At 43.0% G+C, this 21,527-nt stretch overlaps 1 protein-coding gene across 1 annotated transcript; it reads left to right on the top strand.

Annotated features, from left to right (window-relative positions):
- The first annotated feature begins 414 nt into the window (after positions 1-414).
- On the top strand, positions 415-20,930 carry LOC115197109 (monoacylglycerol lipase ABHD2-A). Its single transcript, XM_029758296.1, has 12 exons — positions 415-608; positions 997-1,064; positions 1,575-1,811; positions 3,408-3,583; positions 8,042-8,209; positions 10,873-11,056; positions 12,136-12,228; positions 15,800-15,901; positions 16,014-16,083; positions 16,404-16,488; positions 18,875-19,071; positions 19,317-20,930. The coding sequence occupies exons 3-11, from the start codon at positions 1,597-1,599 to the stop codon at positions 19,036-19,038; spliced, it is 1,257 nt and encodes a 418-aa protein (XP_029614156.1). The 5' UTR covers positions 415-608; positions 997-1,064; positions 1,575-1,596; the 3' UTR covers positions 19,039-19,071; positions 19,317-20,930.
- The last annotated feature ends 597 nt before the right edge of the window (positions 20,931-21,527 follow it).

Genomic DNA, 21,527 nt, shown 5'->3' with positions numbered 1-21,527 from the left:
TATAGATGGTGAATAGCATAGGTATCATGCTATGCGCGAAACATTTTGTTCTATAAGTGCACCGGGCATTACCCCGTGACGTGAACGGGCAAAAACGGTGAGGGAGGAGCGCCCTTCTGAAATCCAACAGGAATCCGCGCAGCTCGGTCATATTGATAACAAGGCAGCATTGTGTATCGCTCAGAAGCATACAGCTCTTTTCCATAAAATATATGTTCAAACAATTTTCATTGGCAAGGCAAATAAAGCGCCGTGCTAGTAAGACACAGAATACAACTCATTACTCCACGTTCTCAAGCCACTTTGCTTCTGTTTTGAGCCGACTTCGCCGTCGCCTAAAACGGGGCACCGAAATTCCCCCAACATGTGACGTCGCGGTAACTGAGCTCCAATAAAAATAGCTATATGTAAATCACCTCTTCTTCAGTAGGAAGTCGGGCTGCAGTTGCTAGGTGCTCGCGTGTTTCAACTCTGTTCAGCTGTTGTAAACAGTCCGTGGCTACACCGAGCAGCTGTGCAATGTCCACAGAGAGCAAAACAGCTCGTATGCGTTAATGCAAGGACACTGATTCGGACGAAAGCTCGGAAATATCTTCGATGTAAAAATGGTATGTTGCTAACCAGCTGACTTGCTGGCCTTTTTTACAGAAACAATTGCTACTGCGTGTGTGCCTAAATTAGGGAGTCGGCTGACAGAGGGCAGTCTACTTTTTCTGTATGTATCACTGTATCAAAAGTGGGTAACATTTATGTATTCTATTCTAGACTAGATTGTAAGCGTAGAATGAGTTGTCTCGCGCAAATTCAACTCTAACACAAACATTACCTGTCAGACTCCACTGCTAAATAATAACGTCCGAATGATTTGGAATTCGTACAATGATACTGTTTTATAATGTAATTTGTATCTACATAAAGTCAAACAGATTAGACTTTTGCATTCAACAATATGCTGACAGTTTGCTATTTGGGTGACTTTTTGTTCCTCTTTTCCAGCGCTGCCAGATTCTGAAATGCATGTCCAGGAGGTGACTGAGTATCATTAGTTATTGAACAGAGGCAAGGTGGGCAAAAATGTTTGACACTGTCTGACCGACTTCGTTTCTTTCTGCTGTTTGTGGACTTCAAACCAGTCTTATTGTGGTCATATTTGATCTCATTATTCTTATCACGCTCCAATTTACATGATGTATCAATGCTATGATTGCGTGTGACTCTTTATATGCCCTCTGCACCAGTGGCGGTTCTAGACCATTTCAACTGGGGGGGCCAAGCTGGGGCCAGTTGTACTGTTAGAGGGGCCAGTTACATTAGACGTTATTGTTGTCATATCGTTTTCTTCACTGCATTAGCAGGCAAAAGACCATGTGCTGCATTGCCACTGTCTAATAACCAATGTAAAAAAAGAACGATAGCAAAAATGTGTTATGTAAAAATTATTTCATACTCCACATTTAGGGATGCCAAGAGGGGGTCCAAAATTGTTGTCACAGGGGCACTGCCCCCCCCCCCAGAACTGCTCTGCACCTGTGTGCCATTTGTTGCTGTTGTGATCATATGTTAATTGTGCCTAGACATAGGTCCTCTCTGTCAACCATGAGTGCGCTTGTGGAGCCAGGCGATGTCCACACCATTGCCCCCGAGATGCCAGCCATGTTTGATGGCGTGAAGCTGGCTGCCGTAGCAACGGTGCTCTATTTCCTGGTGCGCTGTCTGAATCTGAAGAGTCCCACGGCCCCGCCTGACATCACCTATCGGGACACGCCCCTCAATCGCTATCTGCTCAAGTCCTGCCCCATCCTGACCGAAGAGTGAGTACTGAAACCTACCCAGCAGATAGGATGCCATTTGGGACACAGCCACGATCACCTATAGAGCCCTGGTCAAAAGTAATAAACTATATAGGAAATGGGGTGCCATTTGGGACGCAAACCGTGTCCACTGTTCCCATGCACCGGCGCACACATAGGCCTACTTGAGAGCAAGCACACACACTTGTAAGTGAAATAGCAGTAAAGCCATGCATTTCTTCCTGGAACATGTTATGTTGTTGTGACTATGGTATCAAATTCCAGAGCAGACTGGTACATGCCACACACAGACAGTCACAAGCTCATACCCATAAACCCATATGTACAGTAGCTACAGGACATACTATCCCATTTTCATAAACATCCTTAATCGTTCCTTTCCCCCTGAGTCGTGATCACTTTCAACCCAGTCGCGATAGTGCCCTTCTCACAGTACCTCCCTGTTAGACCAGTCCTCAACACTCCCTGCATCAGTCAATGGCTGTCCAGCCAATCGAGATGCCCTGTGTGTGGGTATAGGAGGTGTCCTATTAACACTGTATTATTTTACAGCCACATCGCAATTACATAACATCTACACTATTGACCACACTGCAGACTTAGCATGGCTAAATTACACTGTCTTTACGTGGATAAAGTGAATTCTTTTAAAAAGATAAACTCTCTAACTAAAGGACATAGGCAGCTGTTTTTCATTGAGGCATATTTGCTTTAAAATGTAAATGGCTTCCATGAGACATGAAGATGTTAATGTCTTGCTACCAGTGATATATAATTGATCCTACAGGCCAAAGCCTGGTCACAGAGTGGGGAAATGAGGTTACTTAAAACGGTTGGGTTTCTTTGCATGAGGTGGAAAGACCATGCCAGAGGCACAGCTAGGATCCAGAGTTACTTGCAAATTAGATTACATTTTTTTGTTATACCTCTTTTTCTTCCTAATTTTGTGGTATCCAATTGTCTCATAGCTGCAACTTCCGTACGGACTCGGGAGAGGCCAAGGTCGAGAGCCGTGCGTCCCCCGAAACCCAACCAAGCCGCACTGCTTCTTGACACAATGCCCGCTTAACCCGGAAGCGAGCCGCACCAATGTGTCGGAGGAAACACCGTACACCTGGCGACCGTGTCAGCGTGCACTGCGCCCGGCCCGACACAGGAGTTGCTAGTGCACATGGGACAAGGACATCCCTGCCGGCCAAACCCTCTCCTAACCCGGACGATGCTGGGCCAATTGTGCGCCGCCCCATGGGTCTCACGGTCGCAGCCGGCTGCGACAGAGCCTCGACTCGAACCCAGAATCTCTAGTGGCACAGCTAGCACTGCGATGCAGTGCCTTAGACCACTGCACTACTTGGGAGGCCCGCAAATTAGATGTTTATACATGCAATAACATGTTAACTTCATGCTAGAGTTTGTGTGTGCTTTAGCATGTGATTCCATGCGTGTGCGTGTGTGTGTGTGTGGAATGTACCAGTTCACACTGGGATTTCAAACCATTCTCACAACACAAAATGTTCCATAAGGCACTGACATTACTGCTCTTACATCACTTTGGCTCTCACACAACCACTCTTGCCCGTTTGTGTATTCACACAGGTACGAACCGCCGCTGCTGTGGGGGAAGAGTGGACACCTCCAGACGGCCCTGTATGGGAAGATGGGGCGTGTCAGCTCCCCAAACCCCTGTGGGGTGCGCAAGTACCTCCTCATGCAGGATGGGGCCACTGCCACCTTTGACCTCTTCGAGTCGCTGGGGGACCACCGCACTGGAGGTGAGATATTCGCTCCAGGGTGAATATTCCCCTAGGTGCAGAACTAGGCTCAGCTTCCCCTGCACCAATCCTAACCTTAACCTTTAGTGAGGAAATGCAAAAATGACCCAAGATCAGCGTCTCGGCTGGGGCAGCTTCACCATACTCCGAGATATTCAGTGTCATGTACTGTACCACGTCATGTACAGACCTGGGTTTAAAAACTAAACTCAGCAAAAAAAGAAACGTCCATTTTTCAGGAGTCTTTGTCTTTCAAAGATAATTCGTAAAAATCCAAATAACTTCACAGATCTTCATTGTAAAGGGTTTAGACATTGTTTCCCATGCTTGTTCAATGAACCATAAACAGTTAATGAACATGCACCTGTGGAACGGTCTTTAAGACACTAACAGCTTACAGACGGTAGGCAATTAAGGTCACAGTTATGACAACTTAGGACACTAAAGAGGCTTTTCTACTGACTCTGAAAAACAGAGTCAGTAGATGCCCAGGGTCCCTGCTCATCTGCGTGAACGTGCCTTAGGCATGCTGCAAGGAGGCATGAGGACTGCAGATGTGGCCAGGGCAATAAATTGCAATGTGTGAGACGCCTAAGACAGTGCTACAGAGAGACAGGACAGACAGCTGATTGTCCTTGCAGTGGCAGACCACGTGTAACAACACCTGCACAGGATCGGTACATCCGAACATCACACCTGTGGGACAGGTACAGGATGGCAACAACAACTGCCCGAGTTACACCAGGAACGCACAATCCCTCCATCAGTGCTCAGACTGTCCGCAATAGGCTGAGAGAGGCTGGACTGATGGCTTGTAGGCCTGTTGTAAGGCAGGTCCTCACCAGACATCACCGGCAACAACGTCGCCTATGGGCACAAACCCACTGTCGCTGGACCAGACAGGACTGACAAAAAGTGCTCTTCACTGACGAGTCGCGGTTTTGTCTCAACAGGGGTGATGGTCGGATTTGCGGTTATCGTCGAAGGAATGAGCGTTACACCGAGGCCTGTACTCTGGAGCGGGATCGATTTGGAGGTGGAGGGTCCGTCATGGTCTGGGGCGGTGTGTCACAGCATCGTCGGACTGAGCTTGTTGTCATTGCAGGCAATCTCAACGCTGTGCGTTACTGGAAAGACATCCTCCTCCCTCATGTGTGGTACCCTTCCTGCAGGCTCATCCTGACATGACCCTCAGCATGACAATGCCAGCAGCCATACTGCTCGTTCTGTGCATGATTTCCTGCAGGACAGGAATGTCAGTGTTCTGCAATGGCCAGCAACGAGCCTGGATCTCAATCCCATTGAGCATGGCTGGGATCGGAGGGTGAGGGCTAGGGCCATTCCCCCCCAGAAATGTCAGGGAACTTGGTGGAAGAGTGGGGTAACATCTCACAGCAAGAACTGGCAAATCTGGTGCAGTCAATGAAGAGGAGATGCACTTCAGTACTCAATGCAGCTGGTGGCCACACCAGATACTGTTACTTTTGATTTTAACCTCCCCCCCCCCGTCACATGTCTGTGGAACATGTTCAGTTTATGTCTGTTGTTGAATCTTATGTTCATACAAATATTTACACATGTTAAGTTTGCTGAAAATAAACGCAGTTGACAGTGAGAGGACGTTTATTTTTTTTTTAATTTTATTTGAAATCTTTCAAATACTTGTAGTGTTTGCTTGAATATTAATAACTGTATTTATAGAGCACTTTCCAATAACAGGTTAACAAAGTGCTTCGCATCAAGTGCATAAGTGGGTTTTCAGGGGGGATTTAAAGAGGCACTGAATCTGCAAGCCTGATCTCCTCTGGCAGACCATTCCAAAGACCATTCCATTCTAGGGAACCTAATGGCAAATGCCAGGTCTCCTTTGCTTTTCAACTTAGACTTTTGGAACGGTCAACAGTGCTTTACCAGGGGATCTCGGGCTGCGTTTTGGCTCATAGGGAGAGAAGGTCTGCAATGTAAGTTGGGGCTAAACCAATCCTAGCCTTAAACGTGATCCTATCTATTCTAAAGGTGACTTGTAGATGGGTGGGGTTTGCACTTGTGCAATTATTGTGTTGGTTCAATTATAAGAACCCAGGTTTGGTCATGTGCCACATGCCATGTACTGTATCTGGGATTTGGGCATGACTCAGCCTATTGGTTAGGGTTACAAAAACAGCTGTGCTGTTGTCAATACTGTCCGCATCCCTTCAAGTCCTCAGTGTAGTGGCACTTCAAAATGAGGTTTAATGCAACAGGTCTGTGACTAGTGTGCATTATTTAGACATTTTGAGGTAATTCATCGAATGGAATTGGCTTTGGTTGGTGTCCACTGTTTATCTTGAATAATGTATGTCAAGGGAACACTTTTTATTTATATATATATATATATATATATATATATATATATATATATATATTTATTTCTCAAGTACTGTTTGGGCACATGCCCTAGGGTATCTAATTGGGATTGAGACCATTAGCAAGATGGTGCCCCTGAGGAAAGAGTAGCACACACCCTTTATCTGTGCAGTGACTCCCTGGTAGGCTTGGATGGTATACTATGTATACTGGGGTATTGTGTGTCCCTGGTAGGCTTGGATGGTATACTATGTATACCGGGGTATTGTGTGTCCCTGGTAGGCTTGGATGGTATACTATGTATACCGGGGTATTGTGTGTCCCTGGTAGGCTTGGATGGTATACTATGTATACCGGGGTATTTTGAAATATAGACGGTATGATTTCTCAAATAGTCATAATCGCTTCAGCCATGCATTTGGTTTGTTAGCTAAGTGGCTAGCCTGCAAGATAAGGCTTCTTGGTTACTGCAGAGGCCATCAATCCCCTCCCGGATCAAGATTCCTAGGGGGCCTCATTTATAAACTGTACACGATATCTCCCCCCCCCCCCCCCCCCCCCCAAATGTGTGCGTGCACCGATTTTCACGCAAAAATCGAACTTGATGAGAAAATGTGCTCACTTCCTCACAAACTTCAGGCCATGTGTATACACATCCTGCTAGGGATTGAAATATTGTATTGCAAGCTGGCAAGTATTTTGTGCAAATGCGGATATGTTGAAAAGCTTATTCATACAAAAAACAGGAACACATATTAACTAGAATGCAGCCGTTTGCCATCAGTGAGGAGTGAAAATCTTTTTATAAAAAATAAAACAAATATAAAATATAAACATTTTCCTATTTTGTTTTCATAAGTTGCATAAAAAATTCCTCACCGTTTCTGGCCGTGATGGATTCATATTTCCGAAGTAGCCATACAAAAAATGACCATGCGCAGCTCTCATTTAATTGGACCTAGTAGTCTAGTAAATAGACAGGCTAAATGTATTTCAAGTTTTGCAATCCCATAGGCAGCTCTATTTATAATATTCAGTGGAATTTAACAGGTGAACAGTCTATTTTACATTGAAGTAGGCTGTAGCATACATTAATGTAAAAAAGAAACTGTTCACCTGTTTAATTCGACTGTATATTATAAATAGCGCTGCCTATGGGATTATTGCATCCCCCCCCAAAAAGAGTAGCCTACCCTAGACAGTCCAAGATTTAGGTTGTGGGAAAAGTCAATGTAAAACATTGTTGTTCTGCAGCGTTACCCATGCAAAGATTAAATGCTAAGATTAAAGCATTCTGCCAACTCAGTAAATAGACTGGCAGCTTGTGTAAAATATTTGACAGTATGTGTAGGCTACAGTATTGGTGTGCGATAGGAGTGCGACCCCATTGCCTACTTAATCTCAGGGTCTATACCAAGGCAGGACATAGAAACCCAATCTATTGATAAACTACATTTTGAATGTCAATAGTTCCAAATTATACAGTAAATAAAAGGGTGTCATAGGAGGACGTTTGTCCAGGCAGAGTTTTAATGCTCGTTCACGCTTGCACAGTTTTACGACGGGTCTGATTTTAGAACTGGGGAAACATGCGTATGTATGGCGTGTGTCAAGTTTATAAATCTTAATATTGTTGTACCTGCGCAGACTTTTCAGAAATTGAGCATGCAGGAATGTAGTGAAATTTAAGCAGCGGTTAGACGAGGCCCCTGCTGCCTAAACGTGTCGTGCGTTCCAAAATATATCATTTGGAAAGAAATAACGGCCCTTTTGTGCACTGCGAGTAATACCGTATACCCTGGTATGGTACAGAGCGGTTTGAAAGTCTGGATACCGCCCAACCCTACTCCTTGGTCTTGTTCATTAGGCACCACACAGAAGAAAAGGACTGAAACGGGGAAGGACTACCGGGACTGGTCTAATGCAAATTAAAATGTTCTGTTGCAAAATGTTTTTAAAGCATGTTCCACTGTGTGCACTAATGAACATTGTGTGCACTAATGACCCCTGTTGCACATAGAATAGCGTGCTTTTCGACCTATCAATTTGCCCTAACAACACCTACTCACGGACTCCCCTTTCGCACCTGTTCACTGTGTTTTTACTCCACAGATGACATCACCATGGTGATCTGCCCGGGGATTGGAAACCACAGCGAGAAGCACTACATCCGCACTTTTGTGAATCACTCCCAGAGGCAGGGGTACAGGTGTGCTGTTCTCAACCATCTGGGGTCCCTGCCCAACATCGAGCTCACCTCGCCGCGCATGTTCACCTACGGTAAGACCGACAGGGCCAGGGCTCTGTTAAGTATGTGTATTGTTGTCCTTTTTAATAATAAAACTTTTCATTTGTAGCTTGTTTTTGGTCACAGGTCAACAATTACCTGGAGCTAACTCTGCAGATAGCACTGCTGGGTGATTTGAAAAGTCATAGTTAAACCATTATTATATTTCTGATCAATTCTCTTTAATTTACAATCTGTAGAAACAATGAGAATAGAAAGGTTCAGAACCTTTTGTGAAGCCTCACAGCACAGTTGTAAAAATATATGTCAAATAGAAATCCAATATGGATGGTGTTAAGAGAGAGATGGGTGGAGTTGAATGGAGCTGAAGGGTGGGACTAATACCAAGATAACGAATGTAAAATGTACTGTGTCCATAAAATGTATATAGGTTCAGCACAGTTAGAAATATATGGCAAATAGAAATCAAACTGTATGGACTTCAGAAATAGATGGGAGAGGTTGAGGAAGAACAGGACTAAAAACAAACAAAATAGAACTATTGTAAAATAGGACGTGTCCTTTAATAACCTCTATGGGTTAATACCGCCCCCTGTCCCCAACAGGTTAATAACCTCTATGGGTTAATACCGCCCCCTGTCCCCAACAGGTTAATAACCTCTATGGGTTAATACCGCCCCCTGTCCCCAACAGGTTAAAAAGGGTATGTAGTTTGTGTGTGTGTATAAGCTGGAAGTAAAAGTCTAAGTGTTGTTCATTAGTTTACTCCAATTAGGGGAGAGGGGGTAGGGTTAGGGGAAAATAATAAATATATTTTATTTATTTTAAAAAGGTGTATGTATTTAGATATATAATATGTGTATACACTACTGTTCAAAAGTTTGGGGTCACTTAGAAATTTCCTCAACTGGCAGCTTCAGTAAATAGTACGTGCAAAACACCAGTCTCAAAGTCAAAGGTGAAGAGGCGACTCTGGGATACTGGCCTTCTAGGCAGAGTTGCAAAGAAAAAGCCATATCTCAGACTGGCCAATAAAATAAGATTATTATGGGCAAATGAACACACTGGACAGAGGAACTCTGCCTAGAAGGCCAGCATCCCGGAGTCACCTCTTCACCTTTGACATTGAGACTGGTGTTTTGCGGGTACAATTTAATGAAGCTGCCAGTTGAGGACTTGTGAGGTGTCTGTTTCTCAAACTAGACACTAATGTACTTGTCCTCTTGCTCAGTTGTGCACCGGGGCCTCCCACTCTTTCAATTCTGGTTAGAGCCAGTTTGCGCTGTTCTGTGAAGGGAGTAGTACATAGCATTGTACGAGATCTTCAGTTTCTTGGCAATTTCTCACATGGAATTGCCTTCATTTCTCAGAACAAGGATAGACTGACGAGTTTGAAGAAAGTTCTTGTGTTTCTGGCCATTTTGAGCCTTTAATCGAACCCACAAATGCTGATACTCCAGATACTCAACTAGTCTAAATAAGGCCTGTTTTATTGCTTCTTTAATCAGGACAACAGTTTTCAGCTGTGCTAACATAATTGTAAAAGGGTTTTCTAATGATCAATTAGCCTTCTAAAATGATAAACTTGGATTAGCTAACACAACGTGCCATTGGAACACAGGAGTGATGGTTGCTGATAATGGGCCTCTGTACGCCTATGTAGATATTCCATTAAAAATCATCTGTTTCCAGCTACAATAGTCATTTACAACAATGGCAATGTCTACAATGTATTTCTGATCAATTTGATGTTATTTTAATGGACAAAAATGTGATTTTCTTTAGAAAACAAGGACATTTCTAAGTGGTGCCAAACTTTTGAACGTGTGTGTGTGTGTGTGTGTGTGTGTGTGTGTACACTCCCTCATTCAAGGGTTTTTCTTTATTTGTACTATTTTCTACATTGTAAAATAATAGTGAAGACATCAAAACTATGAAATGACACATGGAATCATGTAGTGACCAGACAATTGTTAAAACAATGACAGCTTTGCATACTTATTTTTGGTGACTACATGATTCCATGTGTTATTTCATAGTTTTGATGTCTTCACTATTATTCTACAATGTAGAAAATAGTAAAAATATAGAAACCCTGGAATGAGGTCATCTGTCCAAACATTTGACTGTGTGTTTACAAAAAAATATATGGGGGATTGGAAATGATGCGGACAATTACATTGATGGAAGCTACAATCCATCTGCAATATTTGACATTTAGTTGAAGTTGACTTTGGTCTGCTACAGACGGACATGATTGAAAACACCTGTGACTGAATTAACGTTACGTGTGACCTGTGGAGTTTTCCAAGTAAAAGCTTGACGTGGAAAACTTGGTTAATTAATAAATGTATTGCATTTACCTGTAACTTGCACTGTCTTAACTGCTACTAGGTGTGGCAGGTAGCCTAGAGGTTTGAGAGGCAGGTCAGCAATTGGAGGGTTGCCGGTTTGAATCCCTAGTACAGCTGGAAAATATGGTGGGGAGTGCGCCAGTAACCTGAGGGTTGCTGGCATCTGTATCCTAGATGCCATCTTCTGCCGTTGTGCCCTTGCGCAAGGCCCCTAACCCCTTAATATATCCAGGGGCACTACACCTTGCCAACCCTGGATTTCAATCTCTTGAGATTTGTTTGTGCATCTCAGGGCATTTGGTTGAAAAGCACAATACAAATGTCTGTGACTCCTTTTCCAGGTTGTACATGGGAGTTTGCAGCCATGGTAGGTTCCATCAAGCGGGCCTTCCCCCAGACACTGCTCATCGTGGTGGGCTTCAGCCTAGGGGGGAACATTGTGTGTAAGTTCCTGGGGGAGAACAGGATCAACCAGGAGAGAGTGCTGTGCTGCGTCAGTGTCTGCCAGGGATACAGCGCACTCCGGTAAGTGGAATTAAAATAAAGCGTTATACAAACGGCACCCACTACACTGTCAAGTAGAACGTTGTTGATACTGTGTTTCGGCTACATGCGAACATGCGTGTGTCTAGATCCACGCCCGTAAGTATTTGTGGAAGGGGCAGGCAGCCAGTCTGGCCTCTTTGTTCATACCCATAGGTAGGCCATGGTCACCACTTTACCCCATGTAGCTTTTGTGTTTGTCCGAGTCTCTTTAATCTCACTGATGTTGGGCGATTAGGCTTGGCTTGCAGTTGGCGTTCCAATTCATCCCAAAGGTGTTTGATGGGGTTGAGGGCAGGGCTCTGTGCAGGCCAGTCAAGTTATTCCACACTGATCTCGACAAAACATTTCTATACGGACCTCGTTTTTTTGCACAGCTGAAACATGAAAGGGCCTTCCCCAAACTGATGCTACAAAGTTGGAAGCAAAGAATCGTCTAGAATGTCATTGTATGCAGTAGCGTTAAGATTTCACTGGAACTAAGGGGCCAAGCCCGAACCATGAAAGACAGTCCCGGACCATTATTCCTCCTCCACCAAACTTTACAGTTTTATACTTGTCAGCAACGGGTGTGTCTGAAGTAGCCAAATCCACTATTTTGAAAGTGTGTCCACATGCTTTTGTGTGTATGTATAGGGGTAAGGTGACTAGGCATCAGGATATAAGATAAACAGAGTAGCAGCAGCTTGTGTGTGTAGTCAGTATAAATGTGTGTGAGTGAGCAGATAATGGAGTGAGTGTGTGTGAGTGTGCATAGAGGCAGTGCAAAAATAAAAAGTTCAACGAGGATACTCAGGTTAACTCAGTCCATGTAGTTATTTATCCGTATTATTGCTTGGGGATAGAAGCTGTTCAAGAGCCTGTTGGTGCCAGACTTGATGCAGGCTGTAATACAACAAATGTGGAATAAGTCGAGGGGTATGAATACTTTTTGAAGGCACTGTAGAAATACATGCACAAGAACAGAACCACTCATTGTGTGGTATTGACTTGGTGCCATTATTGATTGTGTCTCTCTTTCTCTCTCTCGCTCTCTCTCTCTCGTGTGTGTGTTAATCCAGGGCCCAGAAGACGTTCCTACAGTGGGACCAGTGTCGGAGGCTCTATAACTTTCTCATGGCAGACAGCATGAAGAAGATAATCCTCTCCCACCGGTACATCAAGCTGCTAAAACACACATCTCAGTAGTTAGTACACATATCACTGCTGTCATAGTCCTTATGCAATGTTCAGTCTTTAAAATAAGACCTAGACAGAAATCCTAAATAAATTGGCCTAATGGTTCATGTACGAGCTACATGCTTCAAGCCAGACTAATTTGCGTCATTTGTGATGATGAAATATCAAACTGTCTGGACGACAAAACAAACCCAGATAAAACGTCGTAATCTGAGAGTTCTCAAGTGGCCGCTGGGCCAGCCACCCTTCCATCAGTATCAGACAGCTGGTGTTCTTGTTTGCTTGTAGCCTATAACAAGCATGCAGGCTACCCTACTGTATAAAAATTACAATTTACAGGTGGATTCTGCAATGAACATTACAGCAGTAAAATGTAATTCAAGGCTTTTCCTTAATTTTTTTTTTACAATTTTCTACATTGTAGAATAATAGTGAAAACAATAAAACTTTGAAATAATACATATGGAATCATGTAGTAACCAAAAAAGTGTTAAACAAATCAAAATATATTTTAGATTCTTCAACTAGCCACTCTTTGCCTTGATGACAGCTTTGCACACTCTTGGAATTCTGTCAACCAGCTTCATGAGGTAGTCACCTGGAATGCATTTCAATTAACAGGTGTGCCTTGTTAAAAGTTAATTAGTGGAATTTATTTCCTTCTTAATGAGTTTAAGCCAATCAGTTGTGTTGTGACAAGGTAGGGGTGGTATACCGACGATAGCCCTATTTTGGTAAAAGACAAAGTCCATATTATGGCAAGAACAGCTCAAATAAACAGAGAAACAACAGTCCATTACTTTTTATGACATGGTCATTCAATATGGAACATTTCAAAAACCATCAAGCGCTATGATGAAATTGGCTCTCATGAGGACCGCCACAGGAAAGGAAGACCCAGAGTTACCTCTGCTGCAGAGGACAAGTTCATTAGAGTTACCAGCCCAAATTAATGCTTCAGAGGTCAAGTAACAGACGCATCTCAACATCAACTGTTAAGAGGAGACTACGTGAAGCAGGCCTTCATGGTCGAATTGCTGCAAAGAAACCACTATTAAAGGGACACCAATAAAAAGAAGAGACTTGCTTGGGCCAAGAAACACGAGCAATGGACATTAGACTGGTGGAAATCTGCCCTTTTGGTCTGGAGTCCAAATTAGAGATGTTTGGTTTCAACCGCCGTGTCTTTGTGAGACGCGGTGTGGGTGAGCGGATGATCTCCACATATGTATTTCCCACCGTAAAGCATGGAGGAGGTGTTATGGTGTGGCGGTGCTTTGCTGGTGACTTGCACGTGTTTTATTTAGGATTCAAGGCACACTTAACCAGCATGGCTGCCACAGCATTCTGCAGCAATATGCCATCCCATCTGGTTTGCGCTTAGTGGGACTATCATTTGTTTTTCAACAGGACAATGACCCAACACACCTCCAGGCTGTGTAAGGGCTATTTGACCAAGAAGGAGAGTGATGGAGTGCTGCATCAGATGACCTGGCCTCCACAATCCCCCGACCTCAACCAAATTGAGACAGTTTGGGATGAGTCAGACAGCAGAGTGAAGGATAAGCAGCCAACAAGTGCTCAGCATATGTGGGAACTCCTTCAAGACTGTTGGAAAAGCATTCCAAGTGAAGCTGGTTGAGAGAATGCCGTGAGTGTGCAAAGCTGTCATCAAGGCAAATGGTGGCTACTTTTTGAATAATCTCAAATATAAAATATATTTAGATTTGTTTAACTTTTTTGGGGGGGGGTTAATAAATGATTCCATATGTTATTTCATAGTTTTGATGTCTTCACTATTTTTCTACAATGTAGAAAATAGTAAAAATAAAGAAAAACCTTTTGAGTAGGTGTGTTCAAACTTTTGACTGGTACTATATATATTGTTTCATTATATATAAAAATATATATATATATATATATATATATATATATATATATATATATATATATATATATATATATATATATATATATTATGCTACAAACAAGTTGTAAAATGCCGGGGAAAGGAGTGACTCCGATGCATATGGGTTGGATATCTTTGGGTTGGATATTTTTGGGTTGGATATTTTTGGGTTGGATATCTTTGGGTTGGATATCTTTGGGTTGGATATCTTTGGTTTGTCTCTGACATTAGGAGGCTGTGCTACATCCTATAGCCGAGGAGACAAAACGTTTACTTTGCTTGGGAAGTGCCGTGTGATTCTACCAACAGGCTACTAAACAACATACTATCTCTAAATGAGTCGGCGGCAAGCCAGATAGCCTATTAATTATTTAGGCTATATTTTATGATCATTATTTCAAGGCTATAGCCTGCCATTTTAAGAAATCAATTGTGAAGCATTTGTGTGACGCTACAGGCTAGCAGGAGTGCTCAGCAGTTCAACAACACGTCTATAAATTGCACATTTAGACTGTATAAAATGAAATCTAAATAATGATGAAACGAAAGATGGCTTATTAGGCTATACAGTCATTCAACAGTGCCTTTTTGAAACCAGTTGATCTGTTCCATGTAGTGAATCTGTTATTCAATGTGTTTGTTTCAGCTAATAGCCCCAAAAAAAAAAAATTTCTCCAACAAATAATGTTTAAAAATATTTTTTTATATGTACTTCAAGGGGTCTTTTTAAAATGTTTAATTCAATAGCTAAATGATCCTTGGTATTACTTTTTTTTATATATAAGCAATTCCATATAGCTTAGTAGAACCCTCCTTCCCCATGCTTAGACTGTTTCTTTCGCAGACCGCAAATAAGAGATTCATACAGTGCTCTTATTATAATGGCTGTCTTTTCACCTTTGCCCACTTCAGAAGTCAGATTTTTCTCCAGGTGGCCCCTCGTTATCAATAACGTACTGTCCCTAAATTACACGTTTATTCTGTCACTCAACTCTTCATTTATAATGAGTCTCATTTTGTATTGAGTGGGATATAGCTAGATGCTGTATGTGTTGATTTGCTGTTGTTGTGGATGGATCAGAGGAACCAATAGAATGTGTGCAAGGTAAATTATCAGTAGACCTATGTGCCAAAATTACCTGGAGAAATCTGACCTGCAATTTGTAAATAAAGCTGCTGTACTTATAATTCGTAAAACCTTCATTTGTATCACTTTGAAGTGACCCAAATGGCAAATTAATCTTTCACCTATACATTTCGAGATATATTAAACCACAAAAAAAATACATTTTATTTGGCACTTAGAGCCTGGCTTTATTGGCATTGTCTGATAACACCCGTTACAAAAAATATTGCAGTTTTGAAGCTGCAGTAAAAGTGCAGTAACTGCAGTCGACTGGTATTTTGGACACCGTAATTGCAGTATACTGCACTGTAACTGCAGTCGCACTGCAAAATTACTACAGTAAAAAAACATTTGGACGCAGTATTTTCAGCATACTGCAATATTTTATTTGTAAGGGATATTTCTGATACTGATGAGTTGGAGTGATTTAAAAAAATAAATAAATACATTTGCAGGAATTTATTTTAAGTCATACTTTGTGTACCACCTGTACCCTGTTTCTGATTGACAGGGGCAGTTTGTTTGGGATGAACTCGAGCAAGATGGAGGACGCCGACCTGAGCCGACTGTACACAGCTACCTCCCTCATGCAGATTGACGACAATATCATGAGGTGACGGCCGGGTTTCTCAGACTGTGGTGGCCATCTTGAAGTAATCTTGTCTTTAGTAATTGTGGCCTTGTTGCTATAACCTGATGGTTTTTTTTGTTCATACGTTTCACAGAAAGTTCCATGGTCACGACTCGCTGAAAGAGTACTACGAGAAGGAAAGCTGCGTACACTACATTCACAATGTGAGTGAACACGGACCAGACCTGAGTCTCCCAGAGCCTTCGTAGCTGAAGTAGTACATTTTTGCTCTTGACGACCCAGACTCAAGTCTCCTATAGACACACAAAGTGCTTCATTGAACGAATTTTGCTCAAAGATTGAAGTCGGATATGGATTTTATAATTGTTCCACTAATGTGGTTGTCGCTCTGGGTTGTGGAGATTTTTCTTTTGACTATTTTAGCTACTAAGGATTTGAGAAACCTAGCCCAGAGTGATTACAAAGTGGTTTTCAAACTTAATGATGATGATGAATGGGGGTGACGATGACAATCCCATTTCAGATCAATGTGCCTCTACTGCTGGTCAACTCCTCAGATGACCCTCTGGTCCATCGGTCACTTCTGACCATCCCACGCACACTCGCAGGTATTCGCTCTATTCAATAAGAGTTGTAACTAATTGAGTACTCATTACATTTTATTAATTCATTAATACCAATTATTTATTCATAGTGAGTGATAGCAGTTTTAGTAGCCGGGAAAGGATATCTTCCAAAAAAAAATTGCTGGGAGTAAATGAGGCACGCTCACCAAGTTCACAATTTATGGCCAAATCACATCCAATAAACGTTTACTGAGCATTCTTATTTGATTACGTTTGGCTTAATGCAAAATCCTTTTACACTGGACATTGTGACGATGTGCAATGTCATTAGTAGTAGCGCAATTAATTATTCAATCAACACCAGGGTCACATCAACTTAGCCGCTTCTTCCTTTCTCTGCTGGACACACTCTCTTTAAGTGTTGACCGCTAAGTGTTGATAAATCCTTCTCTCTTAGCTATCTTTCTGCAGCGTCTACCAGCCCAGACAGTCTTCTGAATTTTTCATGGCCATGTGATCCCCTATGCTGTGGTATTATTTATAGGGTGTGTTTGTTGTGCGCCATGTGTCGCCCGCATTTAAGCATTTGTCTGCCTCATTGGCCGGGAGTCACTGCCCCCCCCCCCCCCCCCCCCCCCTTTAGTGTGTAAATCAACAGCCACAGGGCTTGTAGGAGAAAGGTGCTGGTATCTACTTCCCCTGAGACCAGGGCGCTCCAACCATGTTGCTGAAGGGCTACCGTCCTGTAGGTTTTCACTCCAACCCTAATCTAGCACACCTGATTCAAATAATTAGCTAGTTGATAAACTGAATAAGGCTATTTACATCTGGGGTTGAATTGAAAACCTACAGGAGGGCAGCACTCCAGGAACAGGGTTGGAGAGCCCTGCCTTAGGCCCTGTAACTCTACGCCTGGCCTGCATGTTCCATAGGGGACTGTGTTGTGGCGGTGTCCCATAAAGGGTATACAGGCTATCCTCACCACCAAAGGCTACGAGAGTGCAAACAAACCTATTGTATTGGACAACTGCATAGACGCGGATATGGAAGTAGCCTCATGTACCATATGTAGTCGCACACAACCCAATTTTTAAGGGTGAGTCATGCTCTCTAATAAAGGTAGATGGGTTCAGTCAGTGTTACTCCAGTTCATCGTCTCTCTGGCCTTAAAGGCCAGCACTTAATCCCATTTCCGCTGTCTGTATCTGGAGGTCAGTCAGGAAGCCAGCCAGCCAGCCTCAGTCTGCCTGGGCTCTTTCAGCAGCCAGCGCTGTGCTGCACAGCCAGCACCAGCTGTCTCTGCTGTGTGCCTCTCTGCTCCCTCTCAGCGCTGATGAGCTGCCTTTTAACTGGCCCGTGTGTTTGTGTGCGTGTGCTTCCTCCATATGGAGAGCTAATCGCAGGTCGGCTGCTACCACCTCACCACTAACCTTATGTACTTTACATAGAGACCGACGCTGATCTTGGATCATTTCATAATGAATAAGATGATATGGACAGGCCATAGATCAGCACTCTTACTCTGAGATGCTTTGTAAATACAGGCCCATGCCTGGTCAGGGCAGGCCTGTGGCTGTGTTATTTACTGACTGTTGTTGTATTATTTACTCTGGTCACTAGTGTTTCTGTAACGGTGTCACCTGGGCCAGAGTGAAAGACTGGGTTGCAGCTTGAATAGAAAAGCGGCGTGCTACACATTTTTTTATAATATATACTTCTGTCCCGTACACGCTTTTGATTTTGTATCTGAGCCTCTCTTGCGTTCAGTTTGCAGTGACTAAAAGTTATGAGGGAGAAATAAAGACGGAGAGAGTCAGGGCTGAGAGTGTTGGGTGGCAGAAATGGAAAGGAGATTAGGCCTAGGAGTCACATATCTGTGAGGAAACTCGAGGCTCTGCCAGAAAGGGCTACCTGCGAGCTTGCACAAAAATATACCAATGAATCGTCAGTACATTGGCAATATCTAATTCATTACCTCATCAGTTTGCACTGTTACATCTACCATTCGAGGTGTTTTGCATCGTGTTTACTGTGTTCGAGTAAGAGGGCAATGACCTAATCTATACTGAACAAAAATATAAACACAACATGCAACAATTTCATTTTTCTTTTTACTGAGTTAGTTCATATAAGGAAATCAGTCAATTGAAATTCATTAGGCCCTAATCTATGGATTTGACATGACAGGGGTGCAGCCACGGGTGGGCATAGGTTCACCCACTTGGGAGACAGGCGCACCCACGGGGGAGCCAGCCCCAGCCAATCAGAATGAGTTTTTCCCCACAGACAGAAATACTCCTCTGCTGGTGGCATCTTACCTAGTAATAGGCCAGTAATAACAGCATCCACCATAAGCCATTGTTTACGTAACGACGCCACTACATGCTAACTGTTAGCATCACCATATCTCTTTCTCCACACCCATCAGAAAAGAAGCAGAATGTGATCTTCGCCCTGACGCTCCACGGGGGTCACCTGGGCTTCTTCGAGGGGCTGTGCTGTTTCCCCAGCCCCTCACCTGGATGGACAAGGTTATCGTGGGCTATGCCAACGCAATATGCCAGTGGGAAAGACACAGACCGCCCTGCCTGAGGACACGTCGTGGACCCTGTCCACAGGCCGACGGTAAAGCTTACCGCACACGTGCTCACGTATGTCGTATGGACACACACACTCCCAGGGATAAAACGGGGATGCCATGAGACTAAAGGAAAGGTTTCACACTCTACCTACATTTACAGGCGTACACACATACGTTATTGTTATTATTAATATACGCACATCCAGTATTCCTCTGTCCTACATCCTGTCAATCAAGAGTCACTTTCTGTCACTCATCATTTTCTTTCTTTTTTTACATTTTTTTAAAGGGACTCCTAGTTTATAAGGACACAAATACGCCCACGAGAGAAGGCCGAACCCTGTATTCTTCAAAAGGGGGAAGGGGATGATCTACGGGCACAGTAGCTCGCCTGACTTTGTTCTGACTATAGCTTTGCTTAGAGAAACACAGCATTCAGCTGCGAATGACATTCATTGAAAGCCTTACCCATGGACTCCAGTCAGTCGAATGGATGGCACTTGCTCCTCTAAACGTGGATACACAGTGTAACCTGCACATGCTGGTGAACAGCTACAAGACTCCACAGTGGCTTATTTATTGGTCCGTTCTGTCCATGGAAAAGACTGGAGAGGAGATTTAGCTTCTGTGGGCAAAGTCCCAGCCAGCTCCCCTTGGATCTCACACTTGGGTTGCTACTTGGTCCCGACTCTCCTAGCTGTTTGTTCCGAGTGTGTACTGTTGTCGTGAGGGTGAATAGCACTCGGGGGGGGGGGTCTCTGGGAGGTTCAAATTGGAGCTCTGGGAGGTTGAAACTCTAAAGGCTTTTGTTAAGCAGAGAAATAGAATTCCTAGAACAGACATTTTATTTCTATGTTAAGCTTCTTTAGCTCTTTTTAATAATTGGGGCCAGGGTCAAAATCTGGTCTGGGCTCTAGTTCTAAGCTAATAGGCAATACTTTCCTGGTCAGGTCATCGTCTGAGGAAAAACTCCAATCTGGCCCTAGTGATACTATATTTTGTCTTCACATTGTCAAAGTGCCTCAAACATAAAATAAAAAATATATATTTCAAACCAAGAAAGGATGGCAATGGTTTAAAGTACTTCATTACTATTTTCAATACGCAGACATAGTGTTCAAGGACCACACTCTGTAAACATCTGACATTCTGAGGAAGCAACCAAATCCTACCCAGAACACATTTAATGACAAGTTCCCTTGTCCTGTACTGTATTCTTGGTGGAACAGCCTCTGAAATTCTCACTGGTTGGCTTGCACTACACAGCACTCCACTTCTGAGAATCAAATACATAGATTTTTATATATTGCAACTTGAGTTGTGAGTATAGGAATGTTTCTGACCTTTTCTAAGTAGTTGATTCTTACAAGGCGAGTGCACTGACTAAAGTCCTTATTCACAGCCACTGTGAGGCAAGGGTCCACTGTGCTATTTCAGTCATTCAGTTGACTTGCCTGAGTAGCCAATGTTCAATGGTACAATGTCAATGACACTTTATTCTGGCATGCACATTTTGAAGATTTCACTGTAGGACCAATGGAATGGTCTAAAATGAGCAAACTCCGCCCACCTGGGGCAACGGGCGACACAAAACAAGCGCCGCCCACCATTGAGCATTAGTTATTTGAGTTGATTGATTTTAACCCGGTAGGGAACTGACTGTCAAGGTTTGCCATGAACATTGTGTGTCTACCTGAATCATTGAACTCACCCAACAGCTAAGATGAAAATTGAAGCCACGTTTAGGTTCGTTGCTGTTGTGAAATAATATGTAGGTGTGCGCTACAGATGTAGACCCCAGTTGTCCTCAATTGAAATACCAAAACACATGTGACTTGGTCTTCTTCCTTATATGGGCAAAACCCCATGCTTTAAAAATAATAATAAAATTAACACGAAGGTTGAGGTTACCTTGTGTAAGTTTAGTCTGACAGCGTCTTTGTTTTTTGTTCTTGTTTTCCCTTTTTCCATTTAATATTTTCGCTGTTCTTTTTAAGAGATATTTGTTGGAAACTGTTGTTAAAAAAAATGGTGTGGTTCCTGAGATGTAGAGCACAGACTAAATTGGCTTAAATACTCTGGTCGAGATTCAGTCAAAGGCGTATTGTAGACAAACGTACTTCACTTTTGAAGGTAATTTGCACTTGACCCAACTTCTGAATGTGATCTCTGCACGTGTCAGGGAATTTGGGGTTCTGTTGATCAGTGCAGTGCGTTTGTCGACAATGCGCCTTTGATTGAATCCCGGGCTCTGTCTTTTTATTTGCGCTTGTCTGTATTCTATTCCTTGTATAAAAATGGACCAAGTTACTGTGATATCATTGGGTAGATGAGAGAAGAGTTGCTGGACTTGGAGCCTTGCAGAGAGAACTAAGGTCATGTCATAACTTCCACTATTTTTCCCTATGGAATTCATCCTTTGTTTGCCTTTTTATTTTGTTTACACCCCCTATAGATGTACAATGCTGTTCAGTCATTATAATGTAGAATCACAACTTGA

Source organism: Salmo trutta, chromosome 7 (assembly GCF_901001165.1).
Source record: "Salmo trutta chromosome 7, fSalTru1.1, whole genome shotgun sequence".
NCBI classification, from domain to species: domain Eukaryota; kingdom Metazoa; phylum Chordata; class Actinopteri; order Salmoniformes; family Salmonidae; genus Salmo; species Salmo trutta.
This window is presented reverse-complemented; position numbering and strand designations above follow the sequence as displayed.

Bases quoted from the DNA above. Each gene is read 5' to 3' on its own strand.
- LOC115197109 (XM_029758296.1), top strand. From the start codon at position 1,597: ATGAGTGCGCTTGTGGAGCCAGGCGATGTCCACACCATTGCCCCCGAG. The intron at 1,812-3,407 runs GTGAGTACTGAA...GTATTCACACAG, and splicing joins TGCCCCATCCTGACCGAAGA to GTACGAACCGCCGCTGCTGT. The intron at 12,229-15,799 runs GTACATCAAGCT...TCTGATTGACAG, and splicing joins AAGATAATCCTCTCCCACCG to GGGCAGTTTGTTTGGGATGA.